The sequence below is a fragment of the Clarias gariepinus genome, chromosome 28 (genome assembly GCF_024256425.1).
Source record: "Clarias gariepinus isolate MV-2021 ecotype Netherlands chromosome 28, CGAR_prim_01v2, whole genome shotgun sequence".
Taxonomy (NCBI): Eukaryota; Metazoa; Chordata; class Actinopteri; order Siluriformes; family Clariidae; genus Clarias; species Clarias gariepinus.
The window spans coordinates 5,451,244-5,471,432 of NC_071127.1; the positions used below are offsets into that span (position 1 = coordinate 5,451,244).

General features: G+C 42.1%; 1 protein-coding gene across 2 annotated transcripts; it reads left to right on the plus strand.

Annotated features, from left to right (window-relative positions):
- The first annotated feature begins 705 nt into the window (after nt 1-705).
- On the plus strand, nt 706-20,096 carry engl (endoglin, like). Of its 2 annotated transcripts, none has more exons than XM_053489981.1 (19): nt 706-884; nt 1,032-1,089; nt 3,449-3,559; nt 6,708-6,877; nt 6,984-7,121; nt 7,229-7,403; nt 11,063-11,231; nt 11,789-11,933; nt 12,037-12,229; nt 14,062-14,213; nt 14,347-14,502; nt 15,680-15,760; nt 15,859-16,113; nt 16,301-16,882; nt 16,959-17,040; nt 17,248-17,313; nt 17,459-17,548; nt 18,232-18,325; nt 18,426-20,096. In XM_053489981.1, exons 3-18 carry the CDS (start codon nt 3,499-3,501, stop codon nt 18,321-18,323), a joined length of 2,607 nt encoding a protein of 868 aa, XP_053345956.1. In that variant the 5' UTR covers nt 706-884; nt 1,032-1,089; nt 3,449-3,498; the 3' UTR covers nt 18,324-18,325; nt 18,426-20,096. The 2 variants fall into 2 exon arrangements, with proteins under 2 accessions (XP_053345956.1, XP_053345957.1); XM_053489982.1 differs by having other exon boundaries at nt 1,037-1,089.
- Nucleotides 20,097-20,189: the final 93 nt, after the last annotated feature.

A 20,189-nucleotide genomic window follows, 5' to 3' on the forward strand; every position in this document is an offset into this window, starting at 1 on the left:
GCAGAACTTCTCTATATAGATGGAATTTAATGTTATGGCTGATAGGTGTCCCAAAAGTGTCTATGCATATAGGGAAAATAGTCACTTGCAATCAACAGCTTCCAGGTCCAGCCATGAGAATGATTTTAAAACATCCCTCTTTTCATCATTCTTCAAGGCTACCTGAAAAAGATTTAAATACATTCAATTCATTTGTCATATTCCTTTTTTCCCCTTATCCCTGCTGGGAAGCTGGTGTCAGTCAGGATACAACACCCCTGGATCAGAAAGGTTTAACGACCTTGCTGAACAGTGGCAGTGGGGCCCTGTTGGGGCTCGAACCCCCAACCTTCTGATCAGTAACCCAGAGCTTTAACTGTTTGAGCCTCCACTGGCTTTATAAACTTTATAAAGTGATAAACTTAGATTATAACCCTATAAACTGAACTTAAACGTTTTGAAATACATTGGTGCTGCTAAAAAAAAATAAAATAAAGTGATGGATGAAAGTCCTTGTTGCAAGTTTAAGCTCCTCTAATCCCCTCATCTATATTCCGTCAATCACCCTGAAACCCCGCCCCTACTTGCCTGTCAGGCCCCTCCCCTTTCCTTATCCAGATAAACTTTTTCCCTCTCTGTATCCTTCAGCACCATGACTTTCTGACTTTCTCTCTAACGCGCTACACTTTTACCCTGAACAGTGGCTTCGGGTCTCAGAGAGTGACTGAGGATGTGTGTGTGAGGGCGCACGGACTCAGTGTGTGTGTGTCTATATATGCGCGTGGGGGTGTGCGCGCGCGCGCGTGCCAGTGTCCTCATACTTAAATATGCGGCGTCTGCTCCGAGCGCTTAAAGCTGATTCCTCGCGCGCCGGTGATGTCATTTGGGACCACCGATCGACACAGGTGGGTGTATCCAACACACACACACGCGCGCGCGCGCACGCATGCACACGCATAGTAACTCTAAAACTGCTGTAGTGCAAACATTTAAAAAAGAAAAAGGGGAAAAAATAATAAAAAGTGGACGGATCTGTGTGTTTCTGTGTGAAGTTCAGGTCACTGCGCAACTTCTGCTGTTCTGGATGGAGCCTGCGCTATTAATAACCCGGTAATAAAGTCGGATTTAATGCTTTACAGCTGCTTCTCTTCCAAATAGTCATCTCTCTCTCTCTCTTACTCTATTAGTCACTGATTTGTGTCACTTTTCTGCATGTGCACTACTCATGAAACTATTCCTGATTTCATTCCCATTTGCTTTTTGATGCTGATTATTATTATTATTATTATTATTATTATTATTATTATTATTATTTGTCATTGCATGTGATTGCATCTGTTTGCTGTTTAAGTTCTGGCTTGTTTTTTATTTTCATGACTTATTGTAATGCTTTCCTGTTCTGTTTCTCTACAAGCCTTGTGCATTTTATATTCATATCGTATGTTATTTTATTGCATGTGAACTGTTTTTTTTATATTGTACTGTACATATAATACAGAAAATGTGTGTGTCAAAGGAGCTACTTTTGAAGTTTGTGCAACAAGTGAAGTGACCAATCTTGCTTCCCTAAAACTTTCAAGCTGCTAACTTCAGCAGTTTTAGAGAGATGATTTTCTAAAGTTTTCATTTAAATTTAGGCATTTGGCAGACATTCTTATTTAGCGAATTACAAAAGTGCTTTGAAGTTTCCTTCATTGGATAGATCCGTGCTCTGGGTTCCTAGGTTACTAACTAAGTACGATCAGCCAAACACTGTTGGAAAGTTTTTTTTTTTGGTCGGGGAGTATTAAAGAAACATTGGTCTCTTCTACATCTCGAGAAAGCTCATTCCACCACCTAGGTGCCAGAACAGAAAACTAGATGCATGTTTTCTTCGATCTCTGAAAAAAATTATGTTATCCTATCTGAAAATTCACTTTTTCACCTAGGTGAGACACTTTTTTACACCAATACCATGTTTTCGCCTGTTCACAATTTCAACATACGAATGAGTTTTATTCAAACAATGATTTAAAAAATGTGTGCCATCTTTTCACCTCACTTCATTCTTTCAATTATTTAAACTTTTGTCCTAATTGTTATTGTTTGACACTTCCTAGCAATATCAGCTTCATTGCTTTATTGCTTTTATGCTTGCATCCAAACATCCTGGGATGCGTGCTGCATGCACGTGATGATGTACACTGAACTTCTGCAATTAAACATGTATGTTCCTAGCTTCGAAAGTTCGTAACTCAAATGTTCGTATGTAGGGGATTTACTGTATATATTTTGCTATTTTTATTTTTAAAAATAAACATAAATAGAGGTTAAGATTGTGCAGTATATAGTGACATATCCTTTTTTTTTTTCAGCGCAACCTACAATATGTATGCAATATGATCAACTGAATTTTATTTGCAATTTAACTCTAAAAACATGATTGTGCAAATGTAAAAAAAAAAAGTACAGATACATGTGATTACATGTTTTATTATATGTGATAAATTTTTTTATTGTTTTTAGTTAATTCTATGACAATTTATCTATATATTTTTTTACATGTTTATTTATTTATTTTTTAGCGTCATGTGTGGCATGAGTTTTAGGGTTCATGAGCTTTAGCTTTATCTCAGGGACTCTTTGTACAGGATTTTTGTAAGGACCAATATATTTACACTAGGATTGTTTAAGTTTAGGGACTTTACCACAGGAAGCGTATAAGCATTTCACTGCATATCATACTGTGTATGACTGTGTATGTGACAAATAAAATTTTGAATTTGGAACTACAGTACAGTATAGTACAGTACAGTACAGTACAGTACAGAACATAAGTGTAACCGAGGATGAAAAACGCAGGGACTTTTAGCTGAGGATCTCTACTTTAGTACCAAAGCTTCAGCCCAGGAAGTATAGTACTGAAACTCAGGAATTGTAGTGCATGGCATTTAGTACCAGAACATTAGCCCAAGATCTTCAGTACAGGAACTCTAGTGCAAGATCTTCCCCATGACATATTATTCCAGTGCTATTGGCTTAGGAACTTTTTCTCAGAATCCACAATCTAGCAGAACCCTGTAGCCTTGTATCCAGGTTCAAGCCCCAGGTTTGACCCAGAGTCGAAAGCTGGTTAAATCACTGAGACGCAGGAGACGGAAACACGCTGCAGCTGATTCACACAGGCTGCTGCACTCTGCGGTGTCTATGGAATTTAAGGTTTCGTTATGACCAACATAAATACAAATGAGATATTCATTCTGTAGTTTAAATATGCACAGTGTGTGTGTGTGTGTGTGTAAGAGTGAGAGGAACTCATGCTCTGGATACTTCAGACCGTGTTGTTGCTTTTTGTTTTTCTTGACTTTGTGGAATGTAAGATTTCGTTATGAATTGCTCTTTGTCCTCCCACTCTGTCTGAATCTTATTCTTTCTCTCTCTCTTTCTATCTCTCTTTGTGTGTGTGTTTGTGTGTGTGTGTGTGGGTCAGTATGTAACAGACGTCTCCTGAAGCTCAACTTTTCTGGATAAAGAGGAAAGATGATGTTGCACTCACAGTGGGCTCTAATCTGTCTCCTTCTGCTCAGGGCAGGAACTGCAGGTATGCAGCAGAAGAAGCGCCTGTATACTGGACTGTATGTGTGAGTGACTATGTGGATGTTAATGCGTGCGTGAATAAAATGAGGCACCAACATAAGGACACTTGACATGATCTTGCTTTGGGATCATGTGGTACGAGTGTGTGTGAGACTACAACGTGGCCTTGCGCTCGCCAGCAAGTGAATGTCAATTGATGTGTGTTCTGATAAATTGATGTGCATCAGGTGATGAAATTATCATGGAAGAAAGAAAATATTTTTGATTGAAGAGTAAATTCTTTAATGAGCGCCTGGGCTGTTAGTGTAATTTAGCCATGAATATGGCTTTAATTAAGATTAGTGGTGGCGTTAGAGACTGAGACGTTTATGGAATCAAGTCTCCACCATTGCACAGGATGGGCTCCAGGTCTTTCTCCAAGTTTCTGCTACTGGCCAAAGGAAATGGATAAAACTCCCTCATGAGTTATGTGCTGCTTCACAGACTTTTATTGTGGTTGAATTTTTTTTTCAAAAGAACTCTTTTACCCGCACCAGATTTGCTGTGTGTAAGATGTTAAAAGCTGTTATATATTTCATTGAATTAGTCTCAATTTTTTTTCTTGTAGAGACGACACTATTTTGTTTCAGGGTAATCAACAGCAGCATGTCAAGTCCCTCTTACATATTGCAAATCCTTTGCCCTTTATTATATATGATATCATGCAAATGATGATGGGTTCGTTGTTGAGTCTGGTTCCTCTCAAAGGTTTGTCCTATTGCCATCTCAGAGAGCTTTTCCACACCACCAGGTTCATTTTTATTATTTTTAATCTGTAAAGCTGCTTTGTGACAATGACGATTGTTAAAAGCACTATATAAATAAAAACTGAATTGAATTGAATACCGGACTAACATCACCAAACACTGCATTAATTTCAAAATCATGTTTAGTCAAGTTTGTCCCTGGTGAGCAAGCCGAGGGCGACAGTGGCAAGGAAAAACTCCCTGAGATGGTAATAGGAAGAAACCTTGAGAGGAACCAGACTCAACAGGGAACCCATCCTCATCTGGGTGAAACAGAAAGCAGTAAATGATCTGCATTTATACAGTGTGTAGGGTGGGAGGCAGTTCAGCTATAATAGCTGATGTTAATTGATGTTAATATGGAGTCCAGGTAGTTATTGAAGACCCAGGTAGACTTGTAAGAAGCTCCAGTCCTGAACTATCGAACTGTCAAGTCCCCAGAGAAACAGTTGCCAACACCAGTCAAGGCCAGAACCATCTTCTAGGTAGAGAGAATCATCCCCAGACACCAGACGCATCCCAGAGAGGCAGCTCGGGAACGACATGTGTAGCTCGACAGAGAGAGAGAAAGAGTCAAAGGGGGAGACAGGAGGAGAGAGGAAAGAGAAAGAGGGGGGGGGGAGAGAAGAAGAGGAGAGATGGCAGATGTTGTTACCCAGAAGTTATCTGGGTAACAACACGTCATAGTTATCCAACCATTTATTCATTTTAAACAATGGATCTGATCTTTAGCACAAACATGTTTGGGATTTTGCTCTGGAGGACGACAAGCATTAGTCAGCTGTATTTATTGAGATCTAGAAGAAAAAGAAAGGCAGATGCACATCTATTGACAGAAGGTCTTATCCAGAACAACTTAAACTTTATACTGTACATCTGAGTAGTTGGAAATTAAGGGCCTTACTTGAGGACCCAACAGATGCAACTTGGTGGAGAAACGGTTTGAAGCGGGGACTTTCTGAGCAGTAGTCTAATGCCTTAAGCACTGAGCTACTCCTGGACCCTGCACCCATGAATTCTTATCTGAACATTCTCATTCAAGCCACATGACCACATATTGGATATACAGTATGTGGGATCTGGGACCACATATGAAAGTGATTCAGATCCGATCGGAAAAACATTGCCTGCATTCGGACACATGAAAAAATTAGCAAATGTGTCACATTGGTGTAAAAAAAAATCTGAATTGAGTCACTTCAGGCTGGTAATGTGAACTTGGCCATTGACTGCACTGTCTCTGAGCAAGATCATGTCGAGGGTCCCCACTGTGTACTGTACACACTGTAAAACACAAAACTCTTATTCTTCTACAGCTTACTCCTGACGGTTTTGCCTACACTCGCTAGTTTAGTCTTCACTCTTTGTCATAACCTTCTTTTGCTAAATTAGTATTTATGCACCTTTTCTTCGCTAGTTCAGTGTTCACTTCCTAGCTTAGCATTCTCGTGCAATGCTTCAGTGAACCATTTATCCTTTATTCACTAGTTTAGTTCTCTCTGTGAGGAGTTTATGCTTTAGTCATTAAAAAAACTTTAGTCACTATCTCATAGTTCAGGTTTCACTCGTAGCTTAGCCTTTGCTTGCTATTTTAGTATTATCTTGCAAGCTTGGTTTAGCTAGCATAGCTAGATCTTTTAGGGACAAATGAAAGCAGCCTATAGTCATAACATTAGCTCCACCCACTTTATATCAACAAAGTAGGGCAAGAGCTTATTATTGGAAAACAGGTGCACTTTAAAAAAAAAAAAAAATTTTGGTTTTTTTTTTTTACATCACATGGAAGCCATTTGTTTCTATTTTCATAAATGTTTGGCTTTAAACAGTCTGAGTCTGAGCCCGAACTGATAGGAAGAGGTTAGGGTGTGTGTATTTTAGAAAGTGATATTACAGATGAGACCAGGAGAGAGAAGTGTGGTGTTAAAGACGCATTATGCAGCCAGGCACACCTCTTGAGTGTGTGTTAGAGCGTGCGTGTTTGTATGGGTAGGCTAGCATTTCACTGGGCAGTGCCACAGACACCTATGTGTGTAGGAGGAGTCTGACCCAGCGCCAGGCTTCTCCTCAGGCCTTCAGCACAGATTAGTCTAGGAGCTTTCACTCCAGCTCACCTTGATAAAATGGACTAATATAACTTCAGTATGGAGATGAAATGATTTAAAAGTCTGGTGTCACACTCCTGGGATGTGGTTTACCTCAGGTTTGGAAATACGGTTTCCACACACACACACACACACACACACACACACACACACACACACACACTTCAGCTTAGTATTGTACTGCATCCAGGATGAAGCCTGCTGCTTTGTGTGTGTTTTTTGTTTGTATTTGTGATTTGAATTAAATGTGTTTAATGTCTGTAAGGAGGTGAAATGACATCGCAGTGTGGGGTTTCTCCTGCTGGGGCGCTGCACCCTGTACATGCTCAGCTTGAACGCTTTGAGGCCGGGCCAGGCTGTGCTGCCAGAGAGGGCGGAGCTAAAGAGACCCATGTCATCACTGTGGCAAGACCTAATTACAGCACTGACAACCTGGTACAGTTTTCTATCTACCTACCAGTCTGCCTCTCTCTCTATATCTATCTATCTATCTATCTATCTATCTATCTATCTATCTATCTTTCTATCTATCTCTTTCTAGGTGACCGTGGTTCTGAGGCCACTATCATACACACATCCTGTCCGTCGCCCAGTCATTCTTGTACTGAGTTCCCAGCATACCATGCGCTGGGTTCTGGAGGGTGAGGGTCTGCCGGAGAAACTTCACATCCTGGTGCAGGTTAGCACTTGTGTGTGTTTGTGTGTGTGTGTGTGGTATGAGTTTGTCGCAGTTATAAAAAGTCAAAGATGCAGAATGACTAGTAATTTTTGGTGTGTTTGTCACAGGTCTCAGCAAACTCCACTCTGGTGGATGGGAGTGTGCTGGCTCGTGTCCATGCCATCCCTTCGTTGCCGTGGCGACCTCGTGCTCTACTACGCTGGACCCTCCAGCGTCATGCAACTGTCTCCTCCCTTACACACTCGACCACTGCCAACCGCATTTACCTTCGCCTTGGAGAGGGTATATAAACAATACTCTTATTTGAGTATTCATTTTAGACTTTCGATGTAGCTGATGTTGAGAGGTCACATGTAGATCAACATATGAATTTTTTGACTTTTGCTGATTTTGGCAAATTGTTATTGTGACACACAAGATTGTCTAAATCAGAAGATTAAATTTTTATATAACCTTATTTTAGGTGCTTTACACTTTCACATTTTGAGCAATGCACGACTCAACGTCACCAAATATTTGGGCAAAAAACAGCTTGTCAACTCCTGGTGACAAGTGTCACTTCTTTCTGTCTTGGGATTTAAATGGTTTTATGGATTTTTAGAGAATGGTGGAACCAATAACAGTTGATGCAGCTGTAAGGAATTAAAGTTATGCATCACTTGATTTGGATGTTGTTTGAATTTATGCAGGATATTGTAATACAGATAAGTACTGTGATGAAGCTGATGTTGTGGTGAGCTCTTCCAAGTCGAGACTTCTCTATAAGCAGCATTATGGCATAATGGTTAGCACTGAGGCCTTGCGCCTTCAGCGTTTGGGCGAGATTCCCAGAGTTTGCATGTTCTCCCTGTGCATGGTGGGTTTCTTTGGGTACTCTGGTTGCCTCCCACAGTCCAAAGTCTGTGCATTTCAGTCAAATTGGCATTTCTCAAGATGGTGCAGATGAGGTCGGCTGCCGTCACGACTGTTCCAACCCTCTTTTATTTGTTTTTGTTTTTTAAGTTAGTTTTCAGCATTTTAAAACCAGTCAAATCACCACCATTGAGTTCATTTGGTATGATAGAGACACTCATGTTTCTATTGGTATACAATGTACTAGCTGGCTGAGCGAGATCCAGAGGGAGAACAAAAGACGCGACGCAAAGGGAACAGGCTGAGAGCCTGTGCGCACCGCACACCTCTGCCTAGCATCCTGCTCACCAACGTCCACTCACTGGAAAACAAGCTCGATGACCTCAGGGCCAGAGTAAAGTTCCAGAGAGACATTCGGGACTGCAATCTCCTCTGCTTCACCGAGACATGGCTGAACCCAGCGGTGCCGGACCACACCATCCAGCCGGCCGAGTTCTTCTCTTCACCGTATGGACAGGACATAGGACTCGGGGAAGTCAAGGGGAGGCGGCGTGTGCTTAATGGTGAACAGCAGCTGGTGCAACAGGGCGAGCGTTGTTCCTCTTACTGCCCAAAACGCTGGAATTGCATCTGGGGACATGGACCTGTACAAGGCTGCGTCTTATATCGTGCAGAAAGTGGTAAAGAAGGCGAAGGAGCTTGTGGCAGGGACTAAGGACAATAACGGACTATGAAGCACCAACAACCGGTATGACGAACGCGGACGTGACTCTGGCAGACGAGCTAAAAACTTTTTTATGCTCGCTTCGAGGCTGCAGCTAAAGACACAAGTGATGCTAATGCTAGCGGCACTAATGGCTGCAGACAGGAAGACACTGCCAGCACCGGAAACGCGTTCATCCGAGCATGACGTGAGGAGCGCCTTCAAGAGAGTGAACAGCAGGAAAGCAGCAGGACCAGACTGCATCTCAGGTCGAGTCCTCAGAGCCTGTGCAGACCAGCTAGCACCTGTGTTCACAGAGATATTTAACCTCTCTTTATCTCAGTTGGTAATCCCCACATGCTTCAAAGAGTCCGTTATTGTTCCTGTCCCAAAGAAACCCCATCCTGCTTCTCTTAATGACTGCCGCCCTGTAGCCCTCACCTCAGTAGTGATGAAGTGCTTTAAACGCCTGGTCAGAGACTTCATCATTTCTTCACTACCCGACACACTGGACCCACTACAGTTTGCATACCGCCCGAACCGTTCCACAGACAATGCAATCTCTCATCTCCTTCACATATCACTCACTCACCTGGTCACTCTGTGGGGGAATTATGTTAAAATGCTATTCATCGACTACAGCTCAGAATTTAATACGATAATTCCTTCCACACCCACCACCAAGCTGGAGCACCTGGGACTTAGCTCATCTCTGTGTCAGTGGATCTCCAACTTCCCAACTGGCAGACTACCCGCAGTAAGGATGGGCGGACATGTCTCAGCCTCTCTCACTCTTAGCACTGGAGCCACCCAGGGTTGTGTTCTGAGCCCCCTGCTGTAATTTGTACCCCCTACGACTGCGTGGCCACTACCAACTCCACCGCCGTCCTCAAGTTTGCTGACGACACGATCGTGGTCGGCCTGATCACGAACAACGAAGAGATGGCCTACCTAGAGAAGATTGGAAATCTGGGAAACTGGTGCCAGAGGACCAGACAAGGAGCTGATAGTGGACTTCAGTACAAAGAAGGAAAGGAACTACCAGACCCCCATCATCAACAGGAGCCCAGTGGAGAGAGTGGACAGCTTCAGATACCTCGGTGTTCACATCACGCAGGACCTGGCATGGTCCTGTCACATCAACACTGTGGTGAAAAAGTCCCGGCAGCGTCTCTACCACCTCAGACGCTTGAGAGACTTCAGACTGCCCTCCAGGGTGCTCAGGAATTTCTACTCCTGCTCAATAGAGAGCATCCTGACTGGAAACATCCCAACCTGGATTGGAAACAGCACCATGCAGGACAGACGAGCTCTACAGAGGGTGGTGCGATCAGCTGAGCGCATCATCCACACCGAGCTCCCTGACCTGCACTCAATCTACACTACACTACAATCCAAGGCCAGGAAGATTATAAAAGACCTCAGCCATCCCAACAATGGACTGTTCTCTCTGTTGCAGTCTGGAAAGCGATTACGCTCCCTAAAGGCCAACACAAAGAGACTGAAGAGGAGCTCCTTCTCGCAGGCGATAAGATCTCTCAATCACAACACCATGCAGAACTAATACCATCTTTTCAATATTTAAAATTAACTGGACATTTATGGACATTATGGACAAATTTATGCACAGTTACACTTACATATTTATGTTTTCACATTCTGGACCATTGCACAAAACACTTTAATAAGTCATTTTAATAAGACACTTATTATGCATATTTGCCCACCCTCAGTCTTGTTTTATTTTTCACCAAATTTCTACATTTTTACAACTTTATATTTTTTCTCTATATGTTCTATATTTTATTTGTACAGTATATTTCTATTTTTATCCTAGTTAAATTTATTTTCTATCGTACTTCTTTCTATTCATATTTATTTCTATAAGCTTTAATTTTCTTTTTAAGGTCACCGGCAGTCATGCATTTCACCATACTGTGTATGACTGTGTATGTGACAAATAAAATTTTAATTTGATTCCAAATTACTAGTAGAGAGTGTTTGCATGCTTCTGTGGCCTGTGATGGATTGGCACCCCAACCAGGGAGTGCCTTGCCTAGTTCCCAGAGTTCCCTGAGAGTATAAAAGAAATTAAATGATTTGTGTGGAAAACTGATGCATAACCACAAACACAACTGCAGGCTGATTTGTCCACTGTGTCTAAACTGAGAGAGGTGGATTTACTGCTTTTTGAAAAAATACCACCAAAAAAATTCACACTTAGTTTGTTTAACCCAAAATTCATCAGTTTACAATAATTCTTTCATCAATTCTTAAAACTGAATAAATGGAGTTTTCTTATATAAACTACCTAATTTCAAATTAATATTTATCAATACTGTAATTAATGCAGTAATCGTGTTTCTTCTATTCCCCTGACCTTCAGATCCCAGCATGCCAAGCGTGTGTCGCCTGCAGTCTCTCTTTCTCTCTCATAACTACATGGTGTCTAAGCTGCAGGAACAGGAAGTGAACGGCTGCACTTTCTCAGAGAGATTCTCCAACCCAGAAGTGCATGTCATCAAGCTATGGTCTGCTGGCTCAGGACTTTGTGGGTACGCTGAACACATTGAACATACCGTCTCAGTTTTCTTGACTTATTCAGTCATTCTCAGATTTTACCCAGAATTGGTTGCTGTCAGTGGCTCAGCAGCTTTAATGCTCCACAATGTGGCCACTGCTGGGCCCTTTAGCAACCTTAATCCTGCCTGCTCCAGGAGGTGCCATATAATGGTTGACCCTGTGCTCTGACCCCAGCTTTGTAACAGTGCTGGGATATGGAAAGAACAACGAATTTTACTGGGCAGTAATGTATGTGGGACAAAAAAGAATAACTTAATTTAGCACTTGTTCCAAAAAAGGATGGAACACTGTGGATGTGTATAATCACATATGGCATGACTACATAGAGCATTTGCTTAAAATCCATCAGCCAGCATCACCCTACTGGTGATGAAGATACATTTCCCAAATTGACATCCTTGCAGCATCCTTGTGCTTTTCAGCCTCTGTATGTGCTAAGTTTTTTACATGTACTATACATGATTGCACAGTGATATTCTTACTTCACTTCTTTCTTCTACCCGGGCTATGTTTCATGCATTGTTCTTAGGTCGTTACAGGTGGAGGTGTCTGTCTCTCTGCTGCCCCCTGTGGCTGATGCTGGGTGGTGTAATGTAGTGCTAGTGTTAAGCAGTGCTGTTCCGGTAAATTTGGCTCTTGTGACTCCGGGTCTCCGTGGCCACATCACAGTTTACGTAAGAAGTACTATCAAAACAATCACACATTGTTAACCGTATAGTTGATTCCACAGTGTCTGTCACTCTCAATCCTTTGTCCTTGTCTCGCTCTTTCTTTCAGTCATCCCACAGTGTGACACCGCTGTATCCTCCCAAACCCGACCTCACCATGAGTAGCACCATGGTCCCAGACCTCATTGTAACCCCTGACTTGCTCACCTGGGCCAATCAGAATGGTTATCCATCTCTGATGTCATACACGGAAGCCCATCTAGCTAATCGCCTTGTGATCAAGTTGAAAGGGAGTGGGGCAGGTAAGGCCAAAATCTTAGCCTCTGGGTGGCAAATACATTTTCATTAGGGATAGTTGATAAAATACCCAATAGTTATTTGTTTTGTAGCTAAATCTCACATTCTAACATTAGGTAACATAGTTAGCTATTGTCTCACAGTTTTCCCTCATACTGTAGACCTGTACACAAGAATGTGTGTATGACCTAATAGCCTGGAATATGTTCGTGCCATCAGAGAAGAAAAACTCCGTAGATGGGATAACCTGATCATTCAGTACATTCAGCTCGTCAGCTGACGTTTATTGCCACATAACATTGCTGAGCATAGACCAGAGCAACTGAAGCAACCACAGTGGTACAGTAGTGGTAAAAAAACATCTTAGGCACATGCTGAAAGATGATGTGAAGCGTACACAGCTTCAGAAATAGGAAAAATAAATTGTTTTGCAGAAAACAGTAAAGTGTGACAAACTAAACATCAAAAGTCCACATTTGGTGTGATCAAAATGTTGAGTAGAAGGGACATTATGAGCACAGCGCTCATAAATACGAATACAGCGCTTTGCCCTCAAATTGGGCATTGCTATACTCGTCACTCCACAGAGCCAATCAACATGATAGTTACCGTAAATACAAACTAACACAAAGTATGCAAAAGACACAAAAACGACAATAATGGCCCCAAAAGTGCCCAAATACTCATGAAACACGAACAAACTTGTGACACTGCATGGCTTACTCCAAAAAAAAGACAAGTAGACTATGAAAACATTGCCTTCAAAGATGTACAATCAAACCCAGGATCAGGATCCTATCCTTATACATAAGGCAACTCAGTATCTGCTAACAGACATGCACACACACACACACACACCACTCACAGAACAACTCGTACAGAACTGAATGCAGGACAATATAGTAAACACACCGGAGAATGTGAGCAAGCACGGCCTTCAGTGGGTGTTTTCCTAATTTCTGATCTGATTAAACACACGGAAGTCCTTCACAGGCTCCAGGCTTACATGCAAAACAACATTGTTGTCTGTGAAATAAGGATAAACCAAACTTTGATTTGAGTGATGCAGCTTGAAGTGAGGTCACAGGAAGTGTTTAATTCCATTTGTCCCACATGAGACACTTACTGTACACTTGGGCCAAATATTGTAGAAATAAGTAACTTCCTGCTGTCTCTTATAGTACACCAGCTGTACACACTCATTTCATCATTCACTTACATATCATCTGTCCCGCTTTATCATGTATACTGGGCCGCGGGGAGCCTAAAGCCTATCCAAGGAGATCTAGGGAAACGTCTATTAGCCTAACCTGCATGTCTTTGGACTGTGGGAGGAAACCCACCAAGCACTGGGAGAACCCCATGCTTACAGACCTTAAGTGGGACTCGAACCCTCAACCATAAAGGTCCAATATGACAGTGCTAACCACTAAGACAAGTTTGTCGTGTTACGTCCTTAGACCTCCTCCTGTGCCTCCTGTGGCTTCCCTGTGTCTGAAACAGTACCGTTCCCGATCTGATTAAATGCGCTGATGTCCTCCAGAGACTCCAGAGTGCTAATGTAAAACACGATATAAGAGATATATTTTTAAAAACAGACCACACACACATCCCTTCCTAGTCCTGATTATGAAAATACATGAGTGCTGAAGACCTTGATTTGTTCATTTAAACATGAAAGCAAACAGATTTAAGATAAGTCCGTGAAGGTTGTAGCAAAGGCTGAGGCTTAAAGTACACACTGTATTAGAGACTTATACTTGAGGTGCAGAAAATCAAATCTGGAGTTTATGGTTCCTTTATCACTTTCCGCTCACACACACACACACGCACACAGTGCAGGATGCCAGGGAGGCAAAGGTGGAGGAGACCTGGCTGAGACAGTGGCTGTCTCATGAGGTCGGAGATGGTCCAAGCAGCAGCAACGTCGTCAGCGTGCAGTGTGTGGATGGACGCCTCGCTGTCTCTGTCGATAAAAGCTCCTTACAGGTCAAACTCTAACACACACATCGCCAGATTGTCTTTTTTCTACACTGTAATCTGGAATTGATAAAGCAGCATGTTCTTAAAGATGAATTGTTTTTTTTTCCCTTCACACACATAACCACACTTCTGCGTGCAGGCTCTCGCTCTGTCAGTTTCAGCTGTAACCCTCAGGGACCCCTCGTGCCAAGCACGGTCCAACGGGAGCCATTTCCTCTTGGCAGTTCCAGTCATTTCCTGTGGGACTGAAGGAGACATGGAGCAACACGGCAGAGAAGTGCAGTACAAAAACACGGTGAGAGAAAAAGACAGAAGCAAACAGCGACACAGAGATTCGGAGGGACAGACACAAGACAGATGGTGAGGGACAGGGAGAAACATGAGAAGAGATATAGGAAAATTTACAGAGAAACAGAGACAAAGGAACACAAAGCAAGAGAGACAAATGAGGAGAGGTATGGGTATATGTACTGTATAGGTAAAGAAATAGAAAGACAGACAAAGGACACTTAGCCCAAACTAGGTATTGGTGCTAAAAAGTGTCTCAGCTTGGTGAAATAGTACAGTTTTAGATAGAATCCCTTTAGATATAACACCAGTTTGCATGTTCTCCCGTGCTTGGTGGGTTTCTTCCAGGTACTCCAGTTTCCTCCCACAGTCAAAAGACATACAGATTAGACTAATTGGCGTTCCCAAATTGCATGTAGTGTGTAAAAGAGTGTGTGAGTGCTTACCACACAAAATGGGAATAAATACACTGGTCACCCTTGGCCTCAACCGTCCCTAGTTGGACCACACAGGGTCCTAGATGGATGGGATGTGTATGGATATTTACAACAAAAATGAAGTATCGGGAGATTTAAAAGGATTTAGTATTGGTGTTATATGATCCTATTTAAGTGGAAATGCAAAAAGCCGAAAATCTAACACATATTAATAAGTGTCCTGTGATAATGTAAATAATGGACGTGTACAGTGGACGTCCTGAAACCTCTAAAAAGGTGCTTTTCCTTAAAACTCATTTAACACTAGAACATTTTTACATTATGTGGTTCAGAGTGACGTTAACGATCTTCCAGAGAAAGAGACACAGAGAGAAAGTGTGTGATTACTGCTGTGGCCCATGAAAAGCTCCCTGCTGCGTTTTGTCTGCTGAGTGTCTGTAATGGCGTAATTGCGTTTGGAATGAGTCCTACTTGCTGTTCCGACAGACCGGAGTGAGACCTGGTGCAGGAATATTCTGAGCATCTCCCTGGAAGTACATGTGTGACCTGGGTCGTTGTGTGTGTGTGTGTGTGTGTGTGTGTGTGTGTGCTCATGTGTGAGGAACTGTGACGTCTTCCCGCTGTGCGTTCCAGATGAAAGCGTCCTGAACAAGATTGACTGTACGGTTTCCATAGGGAGGGGTGACAGAGGTACATTAGATTCCTACTCAAATTCTTAAAAAAGTGTGCGCGCGTTTTCTCTTCCAGATATTGCTGTGGAGGTCTAAGCCTTCGTTGGACAAGACAGACAAGACACCAGCCAACGAGTCAACTCCACTGGTTATACATGTGAGTGGAGGGGCGTGGCCTGTGTGTCTGTGTCTCAGAGAGTGGGCGTGGTCTCTGAGCTTGTGTCAAACGTGAGTACGTGTTTGTTCTGCTTTCAGTTCAGCTGTATAGCGCCCCTGCCCGTTCTCGCCAGCGCGTCCACACCGAGCTCGTCCTCCAGGACACAGGGCGTGCTGCGAAGTGGAAGTGGTCCCCTGTCCAGCTCCGCCTCTGGCCCCGCCTACAGCCCACCCTGGCTCCCAGCCTCACACGGCGGTCCTCATCTCTCCATGCGACTGTTTGCCACAGACAGATTTGAGGAGAGAGCGGTGGGACCCTGCGTGGTGACGGTTCACGGGCGTGTGTACGCCGAGGTCAGCATCACACACGCTATCGCCACAAGCTTCTTCTTTCATGATGATGATGATGATGATCACATACTTACTCACATACTTTCACATGCTCTCTCATTTTTTTATCTTTGTCTTACTTCCTGTCTATTTACATGTTCTCTCGCTTTATACGTCTCATTCTTTCTCTCTGTCTCTCTCTCTCTCTCAGATCTCAGGCAGTATGGGAGTCAGTGAGAGGCTGGAGGTGAGCTCATGTGTGTTTTCTCCGCTATCAGACCGACACGCTCAGACTGGCTGGTCCATCATCCGAGACTTCTGTCCTGCGGACCCATCCTTCATCACACACACAGACACACGGACACAACACAGAGCGGATAGGGACGGGGACACAGAGAGCGATGAGGGAGAAAGAGAGGACAATGACGAGGAAGGACCGGAGGAAGACGAGGCTGAACGAGAGCAGGACACCAGAGAGGACGAGACACGTCTAGTTCCAAAAACGAGAAGGGATGGAGAGGGAACAGTAACGGGGAGACTTATCCCAGACAAAATCTTACAGAAAACAAAGGACAGAGGAGTGGACGTGGGACAGCGGACAGACAAAACGGAGAAGTTGGAGAAGACGGAGCAGCTCAGGTTCAGCTTCATTCTGAGGCCAGTGTTCAATAACTCCATCCAGTTCCTGCACTGCAGCCTGCAGCTGTGTGGAGGCGCCACTGAGACACGCAGAGACTGCACGAGCACACACGATGAGACACACGATGAGACACACGCGACTGCAGCTCCACAGGTAACACACACACACACACACACACACACGGTGAAACACACACAACTGCAGCTAAATGACTTTTCTTCTCTCTTAGTGTGAGTACAGGACGCTGTCCCGGCCGGTGTTGATCACATACGTCCCAGATGCAGTGGCTGGTCTGGTGCCGCCTCCTGCTGGTCAGTGCTCAGCATTACAGCAGTACTCTCATGCAAAAATAAATAAGTTCATTAATGAGGTTAGATTCAAACATGCATTTCTTTATTCATGTTTAATAAGTTTATAGTTTTCGGCAAGTGATTTGTAAAGAATGATTTTGCTTTCAATTTATTTTCTCCACTATTTATCTTGCTGGGTTTGATTGTGTGTGTTGTGTGTTGGTAAAGGTAAACTGGCACAGAAGCCTCATGTGACAGAGACAATGATGTCCAGAAACAGCTCATCTAGTGGCGGTAAAGACAGACAGTCTCACACACACACACACACACACACACACACACACTGTATCATACCATAACGTTTGTGCACCATGACGCTGATGTGTGTTGTTTATCAGGTGTGACACTGAAGCTGATGATGTCTTGTGTTCGTGTTTAGTTGTGAGCTCGGTGTTGATCAGTGTGATTGCTGCGTTCCTGTTGGGTGTGGTCGTGATGGGTGCGCTGTGGTGCATCCACACATGCACAGGTACCACACCACACCACACCACACCACACACACACACACACACACACACATACACATACTCTATTATCTCATATCATCATGAAACTAGTGCAAGAACTATATATATACAGTGATGTGAAAAAGTATTTGCCTCTTCCTGATTTAAATTTTTTATAATTTTTCTGTATATTTATTACACTTAGTTGATTCAGATCAACAAACACATTTTAATATTACACAAAGATAACCAGAGTAAAAAAATGTACAGTTTTTAAGTGATTATTTCTTTTATTAAGGGATTTTTTCCCTTTTTTTTGTGCACAGTTTGTCTAAAATGTGGATCAAGCCTGCTTGAGTCTGGCCTTTGACTAGCCCACTTCAAAACTTTCATTTTGTTCTTTTACTCTGAACGTTTTTGTGTAATATTAAAATGTATTTGTTGATCTGAATCATTTAAACGTGAAAAATATGCAAAAAGGGGGGGCAATACTTTTTCACAGCACTGTGTATACAGTTTATTTTGCTATATAGGATCCCTTTTCAGTATCGGGTTATTTTGTGTAGATTCATAATCTATAATCTCTGAAAATTCCAGGTTTAAACATTATAAAATGTGAAAAGTTTAATAAGGGGGGGGGGGGGGGATAATTCTGGAAAGTCACTAGCATCATGTTTAAGGAAATGTCATGTGATGTTGTCACCAGGGAGACGTGCAACTGTGCGTAGAAACAGTCTCCAGGAGGCGCCATCCTGGACCCCAATGTCTCCGCTGGGACAAACCACCAGCTCGTTGTAGAGGTGGGTCCAATCACGGCGGTACAGTCCACAAGAACCATGATAAATGACAAATGCTTAGTGTTTAATAACTCTTTGCTCTTTTCCATGTGATATTTTTCAGGTGTTGGATGAAGCAGAGGATGGAGTGTGTGTATGTGTGTGTGTGTACATGTGAAAGAGCGAGAGACACACTTGGACGAACTGTGCATCATAATAAACTGTAATTTGATGAGCCATGGACTTTATAACCTCATCGACGAGCCTCAAGTGCAAACCCGCCGTTTAATAAACCACTTCGTTTGATCAGCACCACTGCACCAGATGTTGACCTTTAAAATATGGTGTGATTGGGTTTACACCACGGTGCGGATGAATTCTGGACTCTTGATTGGTCAGAAAGAAAGTGTTGCTTAGTTTTTTATAACTGCAGCTCAGACAATAGCGCAGGATCAAGTAAATGTTCTAATACACTTCAGGCCCTCCATATATACATATACACTCCATATTCACAAAGCTTTTCAGAATTCTCTCAGAGAGCTCCTATCTTCACTAAAACATTCCTACGTGGGAGTCCTAGACTCAAAGTGATTTAGGAAACTTCTCAAGGCATCTCTGAGGAAGGAAAGTACAAAAACCTTTATCTTAGTGGGGAAGTGTGGTTGACTCCGTTGCTAGGGATGATGCAGTAATTCAAGGACTGTGATTGATTGATTAAAAATCTGTAAAAGGTATTAAAATGCGCAATTTCTAAAAATAGAATAGACAGTGAAATCATAATGTTTGTATATAAAGAAATTGTATAATCATGACTACAGGCTACCTTATTCAACGTTTCTGTTATAGGTTCAATATCTTAATTAAAACAGTCAAATGTGTCTACTTTTGAAGCCACCAATTTCCACACAGTAGTTACTATATTTAAGTTCTTACATTTATTTGATTTTATTACTTGATTTTATTACTTGTGATACATTTCAGATTGATGGGAGCAAAATGGCTCAGCTTTTACCAATTTACATGATGGAAGGACAGTCTATTTAAGTTGTACTTTTGGATGGTACGTACCCAACAATCCAAGAGAAATTAGACAGAAGAGCAGAGTTTACACTTATGTTCAGTGCTTGGAGAATATTTCTTCTTTCCGCCATTTTGTCCTCTGCTATAGAAACTCCTAAACCTCTTAAAAGTCCTCTTCTCTACTCTTAACACTTTTTACCCTAGAAGCTGTTTTTAGGGATAAGATGTTTCATTAATCATTTTCATCTTTACTAAGATTCAGTCCTTAATTTAAGAGTAAGTTCCAAGACAATATCATAATTCTAAGAATTCTCTTACAATTTTCTCACTAGGAGCAACTTTTAGGCTTTAGAAGCTTTGTGAATATGGACCCAGGTTTTTTACAGGCAGTTCTTTTTACGAGATGTTTATGTCGCGTTTATGGAAGGAGTCGCTAGTGTTAGTGCTTAGCAACATTCAGAGTTGAAGCTTTAACTTTTATTACTTTAAGACAGAGATGAGTTTACGAGATGAGTTTACGATTTTACACCTTACTTTAAGGTCCCATGTAACATGACATATTTTTGTTGTTACATAAACTTTATTAGAAAAAGAGTGAGAGAGAAAAAGAGAGGCAGGCGAGGGAACCAGTGATTATACCCACTAGAACAGGAACATGTTTTGCAGATGCGTAATTATAAATGAGTATGAAGTTACATGACATCCTTTAATAATTAAAAAAAAAAAAGGTAAAAATGTTGCATATAAAAACAATATATATATATATATATATATATATATATATATATAATATTATATATATATATATATATATATATATATATTGGTGGAGGGGTAACAATTACTTCCATTTCATATGATCCTGTAT